We start from the raw sequence: 21,138 nt of genomic DNA on the forward strand, positions 1-21,138 counted from the left end.
ATGCCATGTATCAGGTTCACCTCTTTGGGTTTCCTTTTCTCCAAGACCTTGGCCCCTCTTGGCCTCTACCTTGTAGCTCTATGATAATATCAAACAGATTTAAATTTTTTTTCAGTCTGGCTTTTCTAGTTGCTCTCTCTGGAGGGTGGTTCTGAAGCCAGCTAGGCCACCATTGCCTGAAGTTTAAGCTGGTAATAAGATCAGATTTGAGGTGTAGAGAGGTCACCCCAGCTGGCATAGAGAATGGTTTTGTTGGGTGAGATAGGGGGACAGGCTGGAGAAGGGAGACCAATGAGGGACGTTTGTAGTGGCCTGGTAAGGTGATGACATCTGGAACTTGGCTGGCAGCAGTCAAGAGGGAGAAGTGGATAGATTTGCAGGCTGTTTATTCATTTATTCAAGTATTTAAGTGAACCTGCCCTGTGGTAGGAACTGGGCCAGGTGCTGGGGACCGACATGGTGAGGTGATAGAAGTGATAACTGAGGGTTGGGGTGAGAAGAAGATAAGCATCCAGGACGATTCCAGCTTTCTAGTCCCCGGGAAAGGTTCTGGGTCACGTGAGGGCAAGAACTGTATCTACCTTGTATCCCACATGGTAGGTGCTCAGGAAATATGTACTGAGCGGAAGAAGGAAGTTTGGGGGAGAATTGGTGAGCTCTTTAAGAGAGTAAGCACGGGGGATCCCTGGGTGGCGCAGCGGTTTAGCGCCTGCCTTTGGCCCAGGGCGCGATCCTGGAGACCCTGGATTGAATCCCACGTCGGGCTCCCGGTGCATGGAGCCTGCTTCTCCCTCTGCCTGTGTCTCTGCCTCTCTCTCTCTCTGTGACTATCATAAGTAAATAAATAAATAAATAAATAAATAAAAAAAGAGAGTAAGCACGGGGCAGCTCCAGTGGCCCAGCGGTTTAGTGCCACCTTCAGCCCCGGGTATGATTCTGGAGCCTCTTGGTCAAGCCCCACGTCAGGCTCCCTGCATGGAGCCTGCTTCTCCCTCTGCCTGTGTCTCTGCCTCTGTGTGTGTATGTCTCTCATGAATAAATAAATAAAATCTTAAGAAAAAAAAAAAGAATGAAGAGGGCAAACACTTTTTGTGACTCATCTCGTAGCCCCTTTGACCATTTTATAGGCTCCCATCAGTGGTGGCTCCTGGGAGTTGTGGGAGGCCCGCAGCCATGCTTCCTTGGTCTTCCTGAGCCTGCATGGATGCCACTGTCTGCCCTGCAGGGACTCGGATACGGCTCTAGCATTGGGTTTTGCACAGAGGCCTTAGGCCACCCCAGTTTTTTTCCCTTTGTAGTTGATCTGATTATTTTCCTAGATGCTGGTGGATTCTCTTCTTTATCTTTTGAGTTTGGAAGCTATTCTAATATCTGTGATCTATTCATCATCTTTCTTTGTTTATCTTTGTTCTTTTCCTGGGTTCTGGTAAACAGCCTTGGGCTAGCCTTTTATTTCAACATTGGGATTTTTTTGTTGTTCTTTGTTCAATCCACAATTCACAGCCTTATTTGTTCTTTTTAAAAAAATACCAGCTTTATTGAGAAATAATTCACATACCATATGGTTCACCTACCAATGCATACAATTCAGTGGTTTTTAGCATATTCACACAGTTGTGCAACTACCACCGCAATCAATTTCAGAACATTTCATTACTCCAATGAAACCCTGACCATAGCTATCCCTCTGTTTCCTGAAACCCCTTCCCCCAGCCCTAGGCTACCACTAATCTACCACTCTGTGGACTGGCCTAGTGAGGATATTTCATATAAATGGAATCATACACTATGGGGTCTTTTGTGACTGGCTTCTTTCACTTAGCATTTATTTTTTAAAGATTTTATTTAATCATGAAAGAGAGAGAGAGAGAGAGAGGCAGAGGCACAGGCAGAGGGAGAAGCAGGTTCCATGCAGGGAGCCTGATGTGGGACTCGACGTGGGTCTTCAGGATCATGCCCTGGGCTGAAGACTGTGCTAAACCGCTGAGCCACCGGGGCTGCCCATGTTTTTAGAGTCCATTCATGTGGTAGCGTGGGTCAGAGCTTCATTCCTTTATATTGCCCCATATCCTGTCATATGGATATACCACATGACATATTTAGTTATCAGTGGTTGAGCTTTTTGGGGGGTTGCATTTGGGCCTATTAGGAATAATGTTGCTGTGAACACTTATGTGCAGGTTTCTGTATGGATGTGTCATTCCTCTTGGGTATATATGTAGGAGTTGCTGGGTCATATTGTAAACTCCGTGTTTAACCTTGTGAAAGACTGCCAGATTGCACCATTGTACATTCCCACCAGCAGTGCGTGAGGGTTCTGGTTTCTTCCCATCCTTACCAACTCTTGTTATTATCTTTTTATTAGTAGCCAACCAGCAGTAGAACATAATTCAGCAAGTTCTCTGCCATTTTATTACAAAAATCGCTTTTTCTTTTTTCTTTAGTGTCCAGTAAATACCACCTCCTTTTTCTTTTTCTTTTTTTTTATGATTTTATTTATTCATGAGAGACACAGAGAGAGAGAGGCAGAGGCATGGGAAGAGGAAGAAGCAGACTCCATGCAGGGAGCCTGATGTGGGACTCAATCCCAGGACTCCAGGATCACCCTGGGCCTAAGGCTGGCACTAAACCACTGAGCCACGCAGGGATCCCCCACCTCCATTCCCTACTGATGCCTCACTAGAAGCCCTTTTAACATTCGTATTTTTTTAAAAGATTTATTTATTTATTTATTTGAGAGAGAGAGAAAGAGCATGAGTGGGGCAGGGGTGTGCAGAGGGGAGAGGGAGAGAGAGAATCTCAAGCAGATTCTCTGCTAAGTGTGGAGCCCAACACAGGGCTCAATCCCAGGACCCTGAGATCATGACCTAAGCTGAAATTAAGAGTTGGCTGCTTAGGGGTGCCTGACTGGCTCAGTTGTTTAAGGTGTCCCTAAACCAATCTGTTAAAAAAGAAAGAGTTGGCTGCTTAATCAATTGAGCCACCTAGCCACCTCAACATTCATATTTCTAGCAGCGTTATGCTCATGAGGATATATGTATTTTTAAGATAATAGAAGCTTGGGACACCTGGGTGGCTCAGCCGTTAAGCACCTGCCTTCGGCCTAGGGCGTGATCCTGGAATCCTGGGATCAAGTCCCATAGCGGGCTCCCTACATGGGGCCTGCTTCTCCCTCTGCTTATGTCTCTGCCTCTTCCTGTGTCTGTCATGAATAGATAAATAAAATTTTTTAAAAAGATGACAGAAGCTTTCTCTGCTGTGCTTCACTTCTTTCTGAGCCTTCAGCAGAATCACTGTCAATGCCCATATTTTTAACGAGTATCTGGTCATTGCCAACAATCCTTGGCATCCCTTAACTTACAGCTAGCTGCATCACCTCAGTCTCTGTCCTCACATGGCCTTCATCCCTGTGTGACTTTCTGTGTCTTCACCTGGTCTTCTTTTTTTTTTTTTTTTTAATTTTTATTTATTTATTTATGATAGTCACAGAGAGAGAGAGAGAGAGAGAGAGGCAGAGACATAGGCAGAGGGAGAAGCAGGCTCCATGCACTGGGAGCCTGACGTGGGATTCGATCCCGGGTCTCCAGGATCACGCCCTGGGCCAAAGGCAGGCGCCAAACCACTGCGCCACCCAGGGATCCCTTCACCTGGTCTTCTTGAAAGGACTTCAGTTAGTGGATGAGGGCCCACCCTTGGTGACCTCATCTACTTGGTTACATATTAAAAAACTTTTTTTTTCTTTTTAAGGCTTTATTTATTTTAGGGACACCTGGGTGGCTCAGCGATTGAGCGTCTGCCTTTGGCTCAGAGCGTGATCCCAGGTCTGGTTTCGAGTCTTGCATCGGACTCTCCATGGGGAGCCTGCTTCTCCCTTTGCCTGTATCTCTGCCTCTCTCGGTGTGTCTCTCATGAATAAATAAATAAATTTTCTTTTTTAAGATTTTATTTATTTAAGAAACAGCACATACACACAAGTTGAAGGAGGGACAGAGGGAGAGGGAGACCGAGAATCTCAAGCAGACTCCACGCTGTGTGCAGAGCTGGACTTAGGGCTCAATCTCACAACCCTGAGATCATGACCTGAACCAGAACCAAGAGTCAGACGCTCAACCAACTGAGTCACCCCGGTGCCCCCAAAACCCTATTTCTAAATAAAATCATGCTCACAAATACCAGGTGTTAGGACTTGAAACCCCACTCAACAAAGATGGTTTGTCTCTCTAGGAATTCTCTGACTTAATGTAAGTTACCTCATTTGTTGGCACGGAGTTGTTCACAGTAGTTCCTTAGAGTCTCTTCTCTTTCTGTAAGCTTGGTAGTAATATTCCTCTTTTGTGCCTGATCGTAGTGATTTGAGCTTTTTCTCTTGTCAGTTGGGCAAAGGATTTGTGAATTCCATTAATCTTATCAAAGAACCAATTTCTGCGTTCATTGCTTTTTTTCTCTTTTCTATTAAATTTGTTTCTGCTTGTATCTTTTTTACTTCCTTCCTTCTGCCTGCTTTGTGTTTAGCTTGCTCTTCTTTTTCCAGTAACTTAAGGTGGGATGATTTGCGATCTTTCTTCTTCTTCTTCTTCTTTTTTTTTTATATAGACATTTACAGCTATAAGTTTTCCTCCCAGTTTTTCTTTCTTAATAGACAACTTTGCCCCAAGGCTTTGTCTAGGAAACAACTTAGAACAAAGGCAGAGAACAGCAGCTTTTTATTAGGACATTTTATGGCTTCTTCCCCTCTCAAGGCCCTTGAACCATACTTAAGTGTTCTCAACCAGTGTTCTCTGCTGGATTTCTTTGAAAATAGCATTTGTATAAGGTAATCTATGCTACATGTGAGTGCGTGTGTATCTTGAAGGACACAAGTGAAATCTTGCTTTATAGCTTGTACAACAGTCCATACTCAGTAAGTATTTCTATAGCACAGAAAACAGAAGACACAATAGTTAACATTTCTGTTTATTTTTATGGCATAAACTGGATGGATGGATGATGGATGGATGGAAAAGACTGTTCTGGTAGCTCTTTACAAATGAGATGCAGACTCCTCTTTTACGGGTCTGCTCCTCCCAGGTAGGTTCTAAGTCCAGGCTAGGAGGGGCCCCATGGCCTAGGAAATGCCCTGTAAACCTGGTCCCCTCTGCCTGCCCTCCCCCTCGACACAGGGTTGATCCCGGGCCTTGCATGGGAGATGTGATGACCACTGTGTCTCCCTAGGGTGTCTGCGAGGAGATGACCTATGAGGAAATTCAGGATCATTATCCACTGGAGTTTGCCCTGCGGGACCAGGACAAGTACCGGTACCGGTACCCCAAGGGGGAGGTAGGTGGGATTTGGGGCCTTAGTCCCAGCCGCCACCTGCTGTGCCTCAGAACCCCTGGAGCACTCTGTGGAGGCTGCATGGACAGCAAGTGGGGCCTGACCCTAGAGCTTGGCCAGGCTAGGTGTGTGTGTCATCTCTACCACTTCCCAGCCATGGTACCCAGGCTGCAGTCCTCACCCACCTTGGGCAGGTGCACGGGACTCCCAACTCTGAGACTCGTTGGATCCCTGCTCCCCAATATTGCTCATCTTTTCTTTTCCCCTTCCCCATGGTATCACAGGGATCATGTCCTCCCTGTGGCTCCATATTCAGGGCCCTGAATACATACCTAGAAAGGCTTTTCCCAATTGAGTCGTGGCCACAGCAAGCCATGTGCTCTGACACCTTCCCTCAGGCTGGCTTCTGTCTCAGCCCAAGCCCCAGCTCAGAAATAGGTCACCGTTGACTTGGGTATCTTCCATTTCTAGGAAGTGGCCTGGGGCAGTGGCCAAACCAAGATACCCCTGCAGACACACAAGTGTGTATGCACATCCATGGACACACGCAGAAGATCCCCCTACCCCCATCCCAGATGCCTGACTCCCAGCCCCTCTGCTATACTATCTTCAGGAAAAGTACAGCTCTGGGGAGCTTTAATTATTCCCCTTGTGGACTGGGAGGCAGAGCTCAGATTTAAAACTAACCCATCACAGTAAAAAGAAGCAAAGCAGTGGCCTGTTCAGACTTGAGAATACAAAGGGAGAATTGGTAGGGAAATTACAGTTACCAAAAGACCTGATCTAGAATTCCCCTAGAACTACAGGGCATTGCTCCAGTCAGCGTACTTTCAGCTGCAGCTTGAGGTGTGTGTTTTGAAGGACCACTTGCTGTATGCAAAGGGGGCTTGGTCTCTAGGTGGATAAGTCTCTAACCCTCAGGGCACAAGTGTAGGTCCAAGGGCTCCCTCATCAGCTACCTCATGGCACCCAGGGGAGGCACAGGACAGGCAGATGGTGAGGATTGTTGTTCCTAGGCCCTGAGGAATGCCGACAGGTTGTGCTCCAGGAAGTTTTGGAGGGTCTTTGCTCCTCCTACCCCCACGGTTCCTTCTGTGTGTTCCGCCTGCTGTGAGCTAGAGGGGTGTGGTGTCTCTCCCACCAGTCCTCAGCTGCCAGTGTGTGAATTCCAGCAGGAGAGGGCTCAGCCAAGGGCCCTATAGGTGGGTGTACGAGATGGCCCCTTAAGATGGTAGCCTGAGGCCCAGCCCTGCCCTCTAGTCCTCCTAGGCCCTGGCCCTAGGGTGGAGGATGAGATCTCTTTCCCAGGCTGCTAAGTCTCCCCTCCCAGCTTCCCTCTCAAGCTGGATATCTCACTCTCCTATAGGGGCAGGCCTTAGCCTGGAGCTGTCCACCCCCAGGTCCCCAGGGGTCAGGCTGGAGTATCCCTAGCCACAACCTCCCAGAATGGTGAGGGTCCCGGGCATGAGGAGGTAGCTTGCTACCCAGAATGTCTCCATAACTACCCCTGGAGCAGGGCCTGAGGGACCCTTCCCACTTCCCTTGCAGTCCTACGAGGACCTGGTCCAGCGACTTGAGCCTGTCATCATGGAGCTGGAGAGGCAGGAGAATGTGCTGGTCATCTGCCACCAGGCCGTGATGCGCTGCCTCCTGGCCTACTTCCTTGATAAGGCAGCAGGTGCAGGCTGGCCCCCTGGGAGGTGGGATGTGTATATGTGAAACAGAGGGACTGTTATGTGGGCATCCCTGGTGTGCCAGCCCTTCCTATCTGTGTCCACAGAACAGCTGCCCTACCTCAAGTGTCCGCTGCACACCGTCCTGAAGCTAACCCCTGTGGCTTACGGTAAGGAAGCTTCCTGCACGCTCATCTGGTTGCCAGGTACTGGCTTTCCATGGGGCTCTGTGAATTTTCTGCAGATCCCTGAAAATTCCATTAGGGGCTCATTCCTCTTCTGCCCACTCCACTGCCTTTCCCAGTTTACTTTTTTTTAAAGTAAGCTCTACACTCAACGTGGGGCTGGAACTCGTGATGCCAAGATCAAGAGTCACATGCTCCCCTGACTGAGCCTGCCGGGAGCCCCTCCCAATTTACTTTTTACCTTTTTTTTTTTTTTGGTTTTAATTTCTGTGGCCACATGTGCCTTTCCAGTGATCCTTTACCATCACCCACCTGCATGAAGGGCTTTTCTACTGGTTTTTCTGAAACCCCCACAAAGCACCATGGCTCCTACGACCTGGGCCTTAAAATATTTGGGGTATTTTGAGTGCAGAATCGTTTGAGTCCCACCTCTGCCTTTCACTGTGCCCGCAGAGACCTCAGGCCACCTCCTAAACTCCTGGGTCTCAGCTCCTCAAGTTCAACATAGACTATGAGGCACCCCTCAGGTAGCCATGTCCTTGGGAGAATGACTGTAAAGCCCAGTGGCAGCAGGTGTCATGCCATTTATCCCCTTGTTCCTATTGCACTGAGCACCTGGCGTAGCATAGATTTGGCTCTGTGTTTGTGGCACACTTGGGGTGAGTGGTTTGGGGGTCCCCTGAAGGCTCACGTAACGATTCCATGCTGAGCTCAGGCCCACTGCTCCTTAGAATGCCCTCCACCCCAGCAGTGGATAGCTCGTGTCCTCAGCATAGCCCTCCTGGGTGTCTGGGCTTCTCACCAAGGCTGTGCTGTGGCACATGATAAGCACAGGCCTAATGGGGTGCCTCGTCCTTCCTCATGTGCTCCTCAAAGGTGCCTAAGGTGAGAGGACCAGGATGAAGCTGAGAATGGCTGCTCTGTTCTATAATACCCCAGGCCTCTACCCGAGAGAAGCTTCTACCTTCTATGGGTCTAGCTGCCCTCCAGGAGGGGAAATGGATTTACATCTTTCCTTTGGCAGGTTGTAAAGTGGAGTCTATATTCCTGAATGTGATGGCTGTGAACACGCACCGGGACAGGCCTCAGGTAACAACAGGGTTATTGCAGGGTGGCAAGCATATTCCTGGGGGCATAAGATACGGTATCTTCCAAACCCATGTCCGGTTGGGGTGCCTGCCAAAATGAGCCTGAGTACTCTGCCAAACCTGCTGTTTTATCATCAGGACAAGATTATGACTCTGGGCAAGGCCTTCCCAAGGATGCCGCCCTGGCAGTGGGGAGGTCCCTGGGTGTGATGGCTTCCCAGCAGCCCTACCATAGAGGTCTGTGCCAGGGGGAAAGGGGTTCCCAGCTTGTGGAGCTGAGGAAAGCGTCAGGCCTTCCATTCCTTAGACTTGAGCTCAGCAGGCTGTGGAAGGAGCTGGGCTTTGTGGTCTGGCAAGGGCTATCTGTGGCTGAGGGCTGAGGGCTGTCCAGGGTACCCTGTGCCCCAGCTCAGAGTACAGAGCAGGCTGCAGACTAGGAGAGGTCTGAAGGCTGCTGGGACCTCATCTGTCCACCGAAGCTCAGACCCAGAGGAAGGCACCCCCAAGGAAGGGCCTCCTTCCTTGCTCCCACTGGTGAGGAGGCAGGCCCATAGCCAGCTCTTCCCTCCCACTTGACTCAGGCCTGAGGTAGGACGTGGGATGGCCTCATTCTGGGTGCTGCCTGTCATGTGTGCCAGGAGCCAGCAGGACCCAGGGCACCGTGCACCCCTGCCTTTGAATCCTCATGTTTGTCCACCCACCATGTGTTGAGAGGCTCTTGGGCCCTGGCTCTTAGGGAAATTTGGCTCCTAGGGGGTGAGTATGTGAACCCAGAGGGCTATGGTGATGGGGAAAGGAGACAGCAGGACAGTGGATGTCTACCTATTCTCACCACAGAGTGAAGGTTCTGTGTTTTGTTTGTTTTGCAGAATGTAGACATCTCGAGGCCTCCAGAGGAAGCCCTGGTCACGGTTCCTGCTCACCAGTGACCATGTCTCATCCACGGTGACCCCCAGGAAGGTATTGATCCCGGCAGACAAGGTCATCCCAAGCCCCCTGGTCCGTGTGACAGTTTCTATGCTGGAGCATCCTCAAGCTGCACCTGGCTGGTGGCACCCAGAGCCCCTGCACCAGCCCACCTGCTTCCTTGTTAATGGAGACAGGATTCCACAAGGTGCCCAACCTGCTGCTAAAAATCATTTGGTCAGACTGCATCTGCCCTGGACTGGTGAGAGGTTTCCTAGCAACCTGGTCCTTCTGTTGCAGCTTTGAGGTGTCCTCTCACTGGTCAGTTGGCTTTGTGAAGTATGAAACCCTAAACATGTGAACGGAGAGCGCATGCTGTGATGCTCCCACGATGGCCGAACTGTCTGAGGTGGACCTGAGGATTCCAGCAGGGACTCTGCTTCCCTCTCCGTGTGGGGCCCTGAGCTCTGCTCCTTGGGTCTGGGGGAATGCCCTTCCCATCCTGCCCTGGCAGGAGCTGGAGAGCCACTGAGGCAGACCCTTCCACCAGCCAGGCCGTTGTGTCGGAGCCGCTTGTGAGAACACTGTGCTCACTTCATGCCATGATGCATAGAAACCCATGGGGAGCACAGCCTCTCTGGTCACTCCTTCCCTACTGTGCACACACTGGAACATTTGGGGGAGCTGGTGGCCAAGGCCACCCCTGCCGAACTGCTGTCGCAGTGAAAGCACTCAAAGACAGGGCAGTCGTGTAAGCACCCCCGTTCCAGTGCACATCCCAGGTGCTCGGGGGGGAGAGGCTGCCAACCTGCCTCGCCCTCCTAGCTGTGCTCTCTAGGCTACCTCTCCCCCACTGCCACCTGTTTCCATGCAGGAGCACACCCTGGGGGGCAGACAAATGCATTTGCTGTGAATGATTCATAGAAAAAAGCCTGTCCTGACGTTCATTGACCTCTGCCTGTGACACCGAGCAGGGGAAAGGCAGGAAATCCGAGGTGCCCTGTCCAAGGGAGGATTTTCCCAGCATAGTGCAGCTTCGGATTCCTGTGTATGGGAGCCTGGCCTGGCAGGAAACTGCCTTGGGACACTGCCACCTGTCATGCCCCTGAGTTCTTTTGGGCCCAAAGAGGCAGGCTGGGCAGTAGGTTCTGGCTCCCATTTTGTAGCTGGGCAGGAGGCCTGGCCAGCAAGTTGTGAGGCTGCGTGAGGAGGGGTCTGGGTCTGTAGCTGGATGCTCTGCATCCCCAAGTGGGTCCTGGTCCAGGAGCCTGAGCCCACTTTGTACCTGGCACCTTCCCTGGCAGAACAGCCCACCTTTCCTGGCCTCCTCGGGCTTTCGTAGCCTGTAGTTGCTGCCTGCCCCTGAGGGAAGCGTGCGCCCCTGCCCCCAGCTGATGGTGGCTCAGCCCTGTGTGCTGCAGTGGCTGTGCACAGACTCAGTAGAGGGCTGGAGCAGAATCTTCTGGACTTAGCTCCTGCCAGAGCCCCTCAGGACCAGAGGACCCTCAGGTCCCTCAGGACCAGAGGACCATGCCACTGTCTTTGGGACATGAGGACCATAGCCTTTGTTTCTGTGTCCCCCAGAGTTTTGGTGACTTGGTCACTTGGACACACTCACTTGTTGGCCATAGTGGGCCTCTTTGGTTGGTGGCATGTACATCTGGATGTCCCCCACTCCAGGACCTCAGGCTGACTGAGGCAAGACCAGTGAGGCCTTTTCTCTGTGCCCAGAAGGCAGTCAGGAGCTGCTGGACCCACAGTGTTACAAGGACCGGGATAGGGCAGAGGGAAGTCTAGGGGTATGGCCTGGGTTGGGGCAGCTCTTCTCCACCTCTGCCTGGAGCGATCTCTGCATGGGCAGCAACCCCCTGGTTGGCTGCCGGATTTTATCCATGATGGTCAACATTCTTGTGTCGAAGACATTTTCCTATTTTCCCTGGAATGGGTGTTGGTGGATCTCAGCCACACATCACACTGTGTCCAGCATTCTTTGCAATAAATATTTTTTTAAAAATTGGGGTGCCTGGCTGGCTCAGTCAGTAGAGCATGTGACTCTTAAGGTTGTGAGTTCGAGCCCCACGTTGGGCCTAGAGCTTACTTTAAAAAAAAAATAAATAAATCAGAATCTAAGGTTGTATCTTTTTTTTTTTTTAAGATTTTTAAATTTATTTATTCATGAGAGACACACACAGAGAGAGGCAGAGACACAGGCAGAGGGAGAAGCAGGCTCCATGCAGGAGCCTAATGTGGGACTTGATCCCTGGTCTCCAGGATCACACCCTGGGCTGAAGGTGGCGCTAAACCACTGAGCCACCAGGGCTGCCCTCTAAGGTTGTATCTTGTGGCTGTTTCTCCATTTGTGAGGTGTTTCCATCTGGTTCTGCAGACTCCCATGTTGTGGTCTCTCATTGGTCTATGTTAGGATCTTTGGTCCAGCTCCCACTTTCGTGCCTACCCCCCTTTCTGGAGAGGAAACTGTCTTACCCTGGAGTGAGTCCTGGGCCTGGACATGGGCAGGGCCAGGGCCAGGGCCAGGTTTTCTGTGGGCCAATCTTCTGGGACCTCACCCCTGAGCAGGAAGCAGATGCGTGACGGGACATCTGGGGTGGAGCACCATTAAAGGGAAATCATGGGTCCTGAATGTTGACATCCTTGGGGAGGGGAGCCAGGGGCTGGGTCGAGGACAGAGAGGCTGCACAAGGCCGTGAGTGGGGGCATGTTGGCTGATTCTGTCCTGTTTTCTTTGTCACCTACCTCTGGATTGGGGAAGATGGTGACCAAGGGTAGGGTTTTCCCTTGCCCTTGCCCCAAAACTTCATTGGATTTTATATACCTCCTGCCCTGGGGCTGGGCTATTGGAGACCAGCAGACCCCATGTGGGTGGACATGGCTGGGGACCCATCGGCACCTCTCCCACTGTGTCAGGGCAGAGGTAGCCGTGGCTGGGCTGCCTCTGGGTGGTTCATTGTTGCCAAGAGCTATGGCTCTGTCTTACCCACCTGTGTCATGATGGGTGATAGAAACCCCTGGGCTTCATCCCTGTGTTCCAAGGGATTTATCCCTGTGTTCCGAGGGATTTCAGCTGTGATGGTCTTCCTGGTGGGTGATATTTGGGGACAGCTTGATGGTCCTCACTCTGTCTCTTGGCAGAGTTCTTGGATGGACACCTGACCTGAGAGGACTCGACGCTTTTAGAAGAGGTATTAAAGATTTTTAGTAGCAAAGCAACAGCAGAAGGAATGAGATTTAACACTATGAGAATTTTTCTTCAGGTCCTTTTCTACTACAACCCAGAAAGAGGGATTATATATCATCATATTGAAAAATTGTGTAGCATTTTGGGTTTGCTAGGAAACAATGACCATCATTGGATGTTAGGGTCAGAAGATACTTGGATAGAAAGAAATGCTGTTGCAAAGGCTTAGACTTTAGCAAGGGCCCCTGGCTGGCTTAGTTGGTGGAGTGTGCAACTCTTGATATCGAGGCTGTGAGTTCAAGCCCCACATTGGGTGTAGTGATTACTGAAAAACAAAATCTTTTAAAAAAAAATCCATAGATTTCAGCAACTTTTGAATTATGTTTATAATATAATATTTATTATATATTAATAAATTAAAATATAATTATCACCTGCAAAGGGGAGTGTTAATATGTTTGGCTTAGACTAATTATGTGTGGGCCTGGGTATGTTGTTACATTGTTTGAACAAAACTATTTTATTAAAAATGAAAAATGCAGGGGCACCTGGGTGGCTCAGTCAGTTGGGTGTGTGACTCTTAGTTTCAGCTCAGGTCATGATCTCTGGGTCTTGGGATAGAGCCCTACTTTGGGCTCTGTGCTCAGAGGGCAGTCTGCTTGAGATTCTCTCCCTCTCCCTTTGCCCCTCTTCCTGTTCATGTGCAGACTCTCTCAAATATTTTTTTAAAAAGGGAAAAATGGGGCACCTGGCTAGCTTAGTTGGTGGAGCATGTGACTCTTGATCTCGGGGTAGTGATTTTGAACCTCACATCAAGTATAGATTACTTTAAAAAAAAAAAAAAGTGGGATGCCTGGGTGGCTCAGAGGTTGAACGTCTGCCTTCACACCCAGGGCATGATCCTGGAGTCCTAGGATCAAGTCCCACCTCGGGCTCCCTGCGTGGAGCCTGCTTCTCCCTCTGCCTTTGTCTCTGCCTCTCTGTCTCTCTGTCTCTCTCTCTGTTTCTCATGAATAAATAAATAAAATCTTAAAAAAAGAAAAAGTGAGGGATGTCTGGGTGGCTCAGTGGGTGAGCATCTGCCTTCGGCTCAGGGCATGATCCCGAGGTCCTGGGATCAAGTCCTGCATCAGGCTCCCTGCAGGGACCCTGCTTCTCCCTCTGCCTGTGTCTCTGTCTCTCTGTGTGTGTCTCTCATGAATAAAGTTTTAAAAAGTGAAAAATGGCTTTGGGGTAGACTAGCACTAGTATCTGCCACACCTCAGTTAATGGCCACAAAGCCCTTTGGGAAGGACTGTGAAAAAAGTGCCACCATGAACCTGTGCCATTTTCACAGGGGCCTCCTTCTTTAATGGGTACCCACTCCACTTCCTTCAGGGGCCCCTGGGTTTATGAGCTGATTTTATCTATAAACTTGGAGGAAAATCCTCTGTTTCAGGCAAATCTCTGCCAGTCCTCTTGCTAAACACATTAAGGAGGACTCTACGCGCCTACCTTTTGGTCATAGGGGCCTGGTGATCCTGGCAAAGACCCTTCCAGGCCAGACCATGCAGATTACCAGCATGTCCTACTGCATGTCATGGTCTCTTGTACCTTTCCTCGGCAACTCAAGGCTCCTACTTGGCTCTTAACACCCAGAACCCTCGTATCTGTGTTGAATTCAAGGAGTCATCTTAATTATAGTGTCTCTAGTCAAATCCTTGACCCATGGGGGCACCTGGGTGGTGCACTCGGGTAAGTATCCGACTCTTGATTTCAGCTCAGGTCATGATCCTGAGGTCCTGAGATCAAGCCCTGCATTGGGCTCTGTGCTCAGCAGAGAGTCTGCTTGGGATACTCTTCCTCTGCCTCTCCCACTTGTGCTCTCTCTCTCTCTCAAATAAAATAAATCTTAAAGAAAAAAGGAGCACCTGCATGGCTCAGTGGTTGAGCATCTGCCTTCAGCCCAGGACGTGGTCCTGGGCTCCTGGGATCCAGTCCCATATCAAGCTCCCTGCTTCTCCCTCTGCCTATGTCTCTGCCTCTCTCTCTATGTCTCTCATGAATAAATAAATAAATGATCTTAAAAAAAAAAAAAAGAATAGCATCTTTGCAGATGCAATGAGTTGAGGTCATACTAGGAACTGTGAGACTGGGACGCCTGGGTGGCTCATCAGTTGAGCATCTGCCTTTGGCTCAGGGCATGATCCCTGGATTCCAGGATCAAGTCCCACATCGGGCTTCCTGCATGGAGCCTGCTTCTCCCTCTGCCTATGTCTCTGCCTCTCTCTCTGTGTCTCTCATGAATAAATAAATAAAATCTTAAAAAAAAAAAAAAAAAAAAGGAACTGTGAGACCTTTTTCTGTTGTTTAAGCCACTCAGTGTGTGGTACTTTGTTACAACAACTCTAGCAGACAAACTTTTCAGACATTCCCCTCAGCAATGAACTTCTAAATGATGGTGAAGGGAGTCTCTCTGGATAGAGTTGTCTGATAAACTCAGTTCAGCATTTTTTCTCAATGAATGAGTGAATCCTCCTGAGGCTTTGGATTCTTTCCTCTACATTCTCCCAGGGAGCTTTTGGCATCTTGATTTCTTTTGGTGAGACAACTTTCCTTCCAGCCAACCAAATAGACGTACAGAATGACCTCTAGTAGCTGAAGCCAGCACACTGAATCCAAAATTTCTGGCAAGTGCACCTGTATTGATAAATTCAGCCCAATCTAAACTTTGTTTCTTATCTCCTTGGTCCAGGACCTTGATTTTCCCTTACACATATTCTCCATATTGTGACTAAGGTAAAGTAAGGTTTTATAATTTCTTTGATGTATAAGCCTTCCCCTCTGAGTCTGACTTGTTTTTTTGTTAAGATTTTATTTACTTATTTGAGAGAGAGAGAAAGAACAAGCAAGGGGAGCAGCAGGCAGAGGAAGAGGGAGAAGCAAGCTCTCTGCAGAGCAGAGAGCCCAATGCAGGACTCAATCCCAGGACCTGAGCCCAAGGTAGACAATCAACTGAGCTATCCAGGCGCCCCTGGATGTGACTTTATAAAAAGATCTTCAGACACGTTGGAATCCATCTTTTTCCCCCCAATATTTTATTTTTCAGTAATTTCTACATCCAACATGAGACTTGAACCCACAATCCTGAGATCAAGAGTCACATGCTCCACTGACTGAGCCCATCAGGCGCCCTGCTGGAATCCATCTTTAATTCAAGGCACTGGGGATGTTAAGGAGTTTGGGAAGAGGGCAGGAGAAGGTTAGGCTTCCCCTTGCAAACTTATTCCCTCGCAAGGTTGCTTCTGTGGGCAGGGAGATGCAAAGGGGCTGGTGTTGGTGGTAATCAGATTCCTCTGAGTTTTTTCATGTATCTTCATCCTGTGTATATAACACATGAAATGCCTACCGTGGGCTAAACAATGTGTACAGAGCAGTAAGCCTGACAGACAAACCCTTGCTGTCACAGAGCTGACTTTCTAGTGGTGGTAGACACAGTAAAGAAATAAGTAAAAATGTAGTCCCTCACAGGGTGCCGGAGCAGACAGGAGGCTGTGGGTGTGGGGGTGTGTGAAAGCAGACCTCACTGGAAGGTGACCAGAGACCTGGATGAAGCCATGGAAGATTCCACAGCCAGCACAAGATACTGAGGGCAAGCTATACCAGGTAAGTTCCAGAACATAGGAGAGGCTGGGGTGGCTGCAGAAGCAGGAGTGAGGAGGAGGGGGAAGGCCAAGTCAGAGATCATGGGGTGCAGATGATATATGGGGCCTTAGAAATGGGAGGCCCTTGCAGGTCTTTGAGCCAAGTGTTTTGATTTGATAAACATTTTTAAAGGGTCCCTCCGGCTGCTGCTGACTCCAGAATAGACTTAAGAGGGGCAGAATAGAGGCCTGGAGACCTGTCCAGAGGCTCCTATGACAGTCTGGGCAAGAGTCCTTGACACTGGTGTTGGTCCTACTGAGAAGTAATCATGTTCTGCCTAAATTGTGAAAGTAGAGCCAAGGTCGGCTGCTGGTTTGTATGAAGGCCTATGAGAAACACAAGATGCCCAGGGGTGGGGTCACCACTCTGGACATGTGAGAGTCCACAATGGGGGCAGCACGGTGCTGGAGGTCCACAGTTCAGTTGAAGGTGCATTCAGGTTAGATGCCAGGGATATCCAAGTGGAGGTGTTGATAGGACAGTTGCATCTTGGCATCTGGAATTGAAGCCTGGGCTAGAGATAAGAAATTGTATCCCCTGGTGTGTAGACAGTACTAAGAGCTATGACAGTGGACGAGCACTCAAGGGAAATGTAAGTAGAGAAGAAATGGCATCTGAGGACTGAGCTCTGGGGACCCTGCAATACAAGCTGGACACGAAGAGCCAGAAGAGGAATGTGAGAAGGAACAGTGCAGGGAGCATGGGTGGAGAGTGAGTGGCCCGCTGTTTCGGAGGTCACCAGTGGGTTGAGGAAGGTGAGAAGTGCTACTTGATGCGGGCTTGCGGAGTGTTTCCCGGTGTCTCCATGCACACTTTCTGTGTGCTGTGTCCTGAGCAGTGCCTAGCGTTCACATAGAAGATTTTGGGAGAAAAAAAAAAAAAAGAAGATTTTGGGAGAAAAAAAAAAAAAAGAAGATTTTGGGAGGGGGGATCCCTGGGTGGCTCAGTGGTTTAGCGCCTGCCTTTGGCCCAGGGCGTGATCCTGGAGGCCCGGGATCGAGTCCCACGTCAGGCTCCCTGCATGGAGCCTGCTTCTCCCTCTGCCTGTGTCTCTGCCTCTGTGTGTGTGTGTTTGTCTCTCATGAATAAATAAATAAAATCTTAAAAAATAAAAAAGATTTAGGGAGGCTGTGAATTCAATCAGTATTTAATCTGGAAGCCACAGCATTGGCCTGTGGGGTTGATGATGGGCTACCTCAGCCCCATGGCTACAGGAGAAAGGAGGCTCCTTGCAAAGCAGAGAAAGTTTTCAATTTGAGCCTTGACCAAGCAGCTAAGAATCTTACCCTACTATGCTCTTTCTTTAAACTGTTTGGTGCTGTTGGAAGCAACCACCTGACACTGGTCACTATGCCTTTCTCTGGCCCTTCATGCTGGTGTGAGGTAAAGCCCTTGGCCTCTCAAAGCCCTGTCTTGCATGGGTTCCTCACTTGAGGAGTCCCCTGTGGTGTCTTGTTTTCTGACACCATTTTGGACACTAAATATGGTGGGGGTTTTCACACCAATAACGAATTCTCTGAACCTCCCACACCAATAGGGTGTCCAACAATTCAATTCGATTTGGACACTAACTCCTGAATTAGTACAGACCCTACAGGTTAACGGCTCAGTCTCATAAGACTGACTCTACTTCAGGTGCTAGTCCCAAGCCCCATGACTTCTGACCAGCTGGCTGTACCTCAGGTATAAGCCCCATCCTCAAATTCAGTAATTTGCTGGAATGACTCACAGTATTCAGGGAAACCCTTTATTTACATTTACCAGTTTATTAAAAAGGATACAATTCAGAACAACCAAACAGAAGAGATTCATAGGGTGAGGTATTGGGGGAAGGGAAGGAGTGGTGTGGAGCTTCCAGGATACCCAGGGCTCCTGCCTTCCCAGCTCATACCTTCACTGATCCCAATACTCCCTGAACTCACTATGCAGGGGGTTTTATGGAGGTTTTGTTACAGAAGTACCATTGATCAAATCATTGGCCTTTGTAAACTGAAGGACAAGTGTAGGAGAGTAGGGGTACTGAAATTCACAATTGGATTGAAATTTTATTTTATTTTATTTTTTTAAGATTTTATTTATTCATAGAGACGAGAGAGAGAGAGAGAGAGGGGCAGAGACACAGGCAGAGGGAGAAGCAGGCTCCATGCAGAGAGCCTGACGTGGGACTTGTTCCAGGGTCTCCAGGATCACACCCTGGGCTGCAGGCAGCGCTAAACCGCTGCACCACTGGAGCTGCCCATGGATTGAAATTTAAAAAAAATTAATGTTTTAACTTTAAAACTTTATTTTTTGAGGGACACCTGGGTGGCTCAGTGGTTGAGCATCTGCCCTTGGCTCAGGGTGTGATCCCAGAGTTCCAGGATCCAGTCCCACATCCGGCTCCCTGCATGGAGCCTGCTTCTCCCTCTGCCTATGTCTTTGCCTCTCTCTCTGTGTGTGTCTCTCATGAATAAATAAATAAAATCCTAAACAAACAAACAAACAAAAACCCTTTATTTTTGAAGTGAAGGAAAATTTGCTATTCCTGGTGTTGATTATCAAAATTAAAAAAAAAAATAATTGGCCTTTGGGTTTTTTGTTTTAAGATTTTACTTATTCATTCATGAGAAACAAAGACACAGGAAGAGGGAGACACTGGCTTCCTATGGGGAGCCCAACGTGGGACTCATCCCAGGACCCCAGGATCACGAACTGAGCCAAAGGCAGATGCTAGACCACTGAGCCACCCGGGAGCCCCTGGCCTTTGGTTGATAGAAGTGAAATCTCCACCCCCACCTCCCTAGTCTGGGCTCTCATTCAAGGCTTGGTCTTCCTGGTGACCTGTCCCCATCCTGAACCTATCCAGGGGGTATGACTTTCCCTGCCAGGAGTCTTTTCATTAGCATTAAAAGGACAGTAAATTCCAAGTGTTTTAGAAGGTCTGGTGCCAGGAAGCAGGGACAAAGAACATCTATTTTGTATTAAACTACATCACCAGTGGTGGCTCCAGTCTGCTAGGTTTGCTGGAACCCTTTCCCTTCATCCTAGCTGGATTTCCATTGCCTTTAGCTTCCACCAGATGAATATCTAGTCCGCACACACCTCTATTTCCCTGGATACTTCCTGCCATTCCTGGTGACAACTTGTCTATCACTTGCCAGAAACAGACTCTGCCCAACTTAATCAGAAGCAGAGGGCAGCCCAGGTGGCTCAGCAGTTTAGCGCCACCTTTAGTCCAGGGCCTGATCCTGGAGACCTTGGATGAGTCCCACATCAGGCTCCCTGCGTGGAGCCTGCTTCTCCTTCCTCTGTCTGTTTCTCTCTCTCAAATGAATAAATAGAATCTTTTTTTTTTTTTTAAAAAAGCAGAATTTATGAAAAGGAACTCGTGTAGCTCCCAGACCCACTGAAGGGGCTGAAGGACAAGACACAGAGCCACATAGATTGTCTCCAACCCAAATCACAGTTCTGCTCTGGCCTGTTGAGCATGCCACCCCGGCTACCACCCCGCCATCACCATAGGCTCAGATGCTGCAGGCTGCTGCCCAGCTGCCACGACCCCCATGAAGTAGGCTATCTGCTGTCCTCCCGCTGGCCACCAAACACCCCCCACCCCCCGCTGAGTGAACTCCAGGGAGGGTACATTTGATTTGTTGGGCCTGGACATAGGCCCTTGGCCTAGGGCAAAGGACACAGAGCAAGTGAATATCTGGCATTTCTACCTTCTGAAGTAGAAGAAAGCGGCCCAGCTGCTGGGTGAAAAGGAAAGGCAGGGACCTCTACTTCAGCATTGTTACTTTTTGTTTTTAAGATTTATTTACTTATTCATGAGAGACACAGACTGAGAGAGGCAGAGACATAGGCAGAGGGAGAAGCAGGCTCCCCGCTGGGGGCCCGGTGTAGGACTCGATCCCAGACCCCGGGATCACGACCTGAGCCAAAGGCAGGCGCCCAACCGCTGAGCCACCCAGGCGCCCCTGAATGGTTAATTAACAAAAATTCCAATGAGTAAAAGTTAAAGATCTCATTGGCTTTACTGAACGCCTCATGAATTGGGCAGCGTTCCATCTTGCACGTGGAGGGGAGCTCTGAGGAGTGGGACCAGATGGAAAGTTTTCATAGACGGAGGGTGAGGGTCCTGAGATCGAGTCCCGAATTGGGCTCCCTGCAGGGAGCCTGCTGCTCCCTCTGCCTGTGTCTTTGCCTCTCTCTACATCTCTCATGAATAAAAAAAAAAAAGAAGGAGGGCGGAGGCCAGAAAGTTATTAGCAAAAGAAAAGGATTGTTCCCGGCCAGGCTCCTTTCTAGGGGGCAAAGCAAGGTGTCTTATCATGCGGATTACCTCATCTTCCTTTGAGGGGTAGGAGAGGAGCAAGTGGCAGACTCAGTGGCGCTGATTTAAAATTCCTGACTGACCGGTTGAGACCACATTTCTGGGGGAGGTTGAAACTGCAATTAGATTGGATATCAAGCCTGGGGAACTTGGTCTGAGGGACCAAGTGGTTTCCTTTTTAACAGCACTCAGTGCTCCTGACCCGGAGGCTCAGTCCCCGGCTGATGGGCCACATCCACACCCTGTCACCCACACACCCTGTCAGCACCGGGCTTTCTGGGCATTGCTGGGTGTTGCTTTGGGGTGCCTGCTGGCCTGTGTGAAATTCCCATCACAGCTTGGCCACACACCAGAAGTAAGGGTCCCATTGTCCGCACGCTGGGTATTTGAGAAGAACTCAATACAAGGGCTGTTTACGGGACTGTTGATAAGTTCAAGGAGTCACCTTGGTTGGAGAGCACTGGGTGCTGACACCAGGAGAAGCCCTTTCCATCCCTAGGCCTGCAGGGACAAGGTGCAGAAGGGTTATCCGAAGCTGGTGTGGGACCACCCTGTAGCGCCGATGGGCCCCCAGGGCTCCAGTTTCAGTTTCTGTAATCCATCCACCAGAGGGATGGCGTTCACTCCCGTGGCCCTCTAGGTAGGTAAAATCTCAATTTCTCAGCATATGGCCCTGAAAGCAACCTAGGAAAGAGGAATGGCCATGGGGTGGGCTGTGTTGACTGCAGGCCAGGAGTTTGGGGACCTCCCACCTTTGCCTTATATCTGCCGAGCCCAACCA

The 21,138-nt window shown here is 49.5% G+C and overlaps 1 protein-coding gene across 6 annotated transcripts in view; it reads left to right on the top strand.

Moving 5' to 3' along the window:
- Positions 1-11,295, top strand: part of PFKFB4 (6-phosphofructo-2-kinase/fructose-2,6-biphosphatase 4) — a 34,224-nt gene extending 22,929 nt beyond the window's left edge. For 4 of the 6 annotated variants that reach the window (XM_025455741.3, XM_025455743.3, XM_025455740.3 and 1 more), the window contains exons 10-14: positions 5,212-5,316; positions 6,862-6,991; positions 7,094-7,156; positions 8,196-8,260; positions 9,129-11,295. In XM_025455741.3, coding sequence (XP_025311526.1) covers positions 5,212-5,316; positions 6,862-6,991; positions 7,094-7,156; positions 8,196-8,260; positions 9,129-9,188 — 423 coding nt within the window. In that variant the 3' untranslated portion in view covers positions 9,189-11,295. Of the gene's footprint in view, positions 1-1,127; positions 3,418-5,211; positions 5,317-6,861; positions 6,992-7,093; positions 7,157-8,195; positions 8,261-9,128 lie in introns of those variants that run through there. The other 2 variants (XR_003140547.3, XM_035703223.2) reach the window with 2 other exon arrangements.
- The last annotated feature ends 9,843 nt before the right edge of the window (positions 11,296-21,138 follow it).

This window comes from Canis lupus, chromosome 20 (assembly GCF_003254725.2).
Source record: "Canis lupus dingo isolate Sandy chromosome 20, ASM325472v2, whole genome shotgun sequence".
Taxonomy (NCBI): Eukaryota; Metazoa; Chordata; class Mammalia; order Carnivora; family Canidae; genus Canis; species Canis lupus.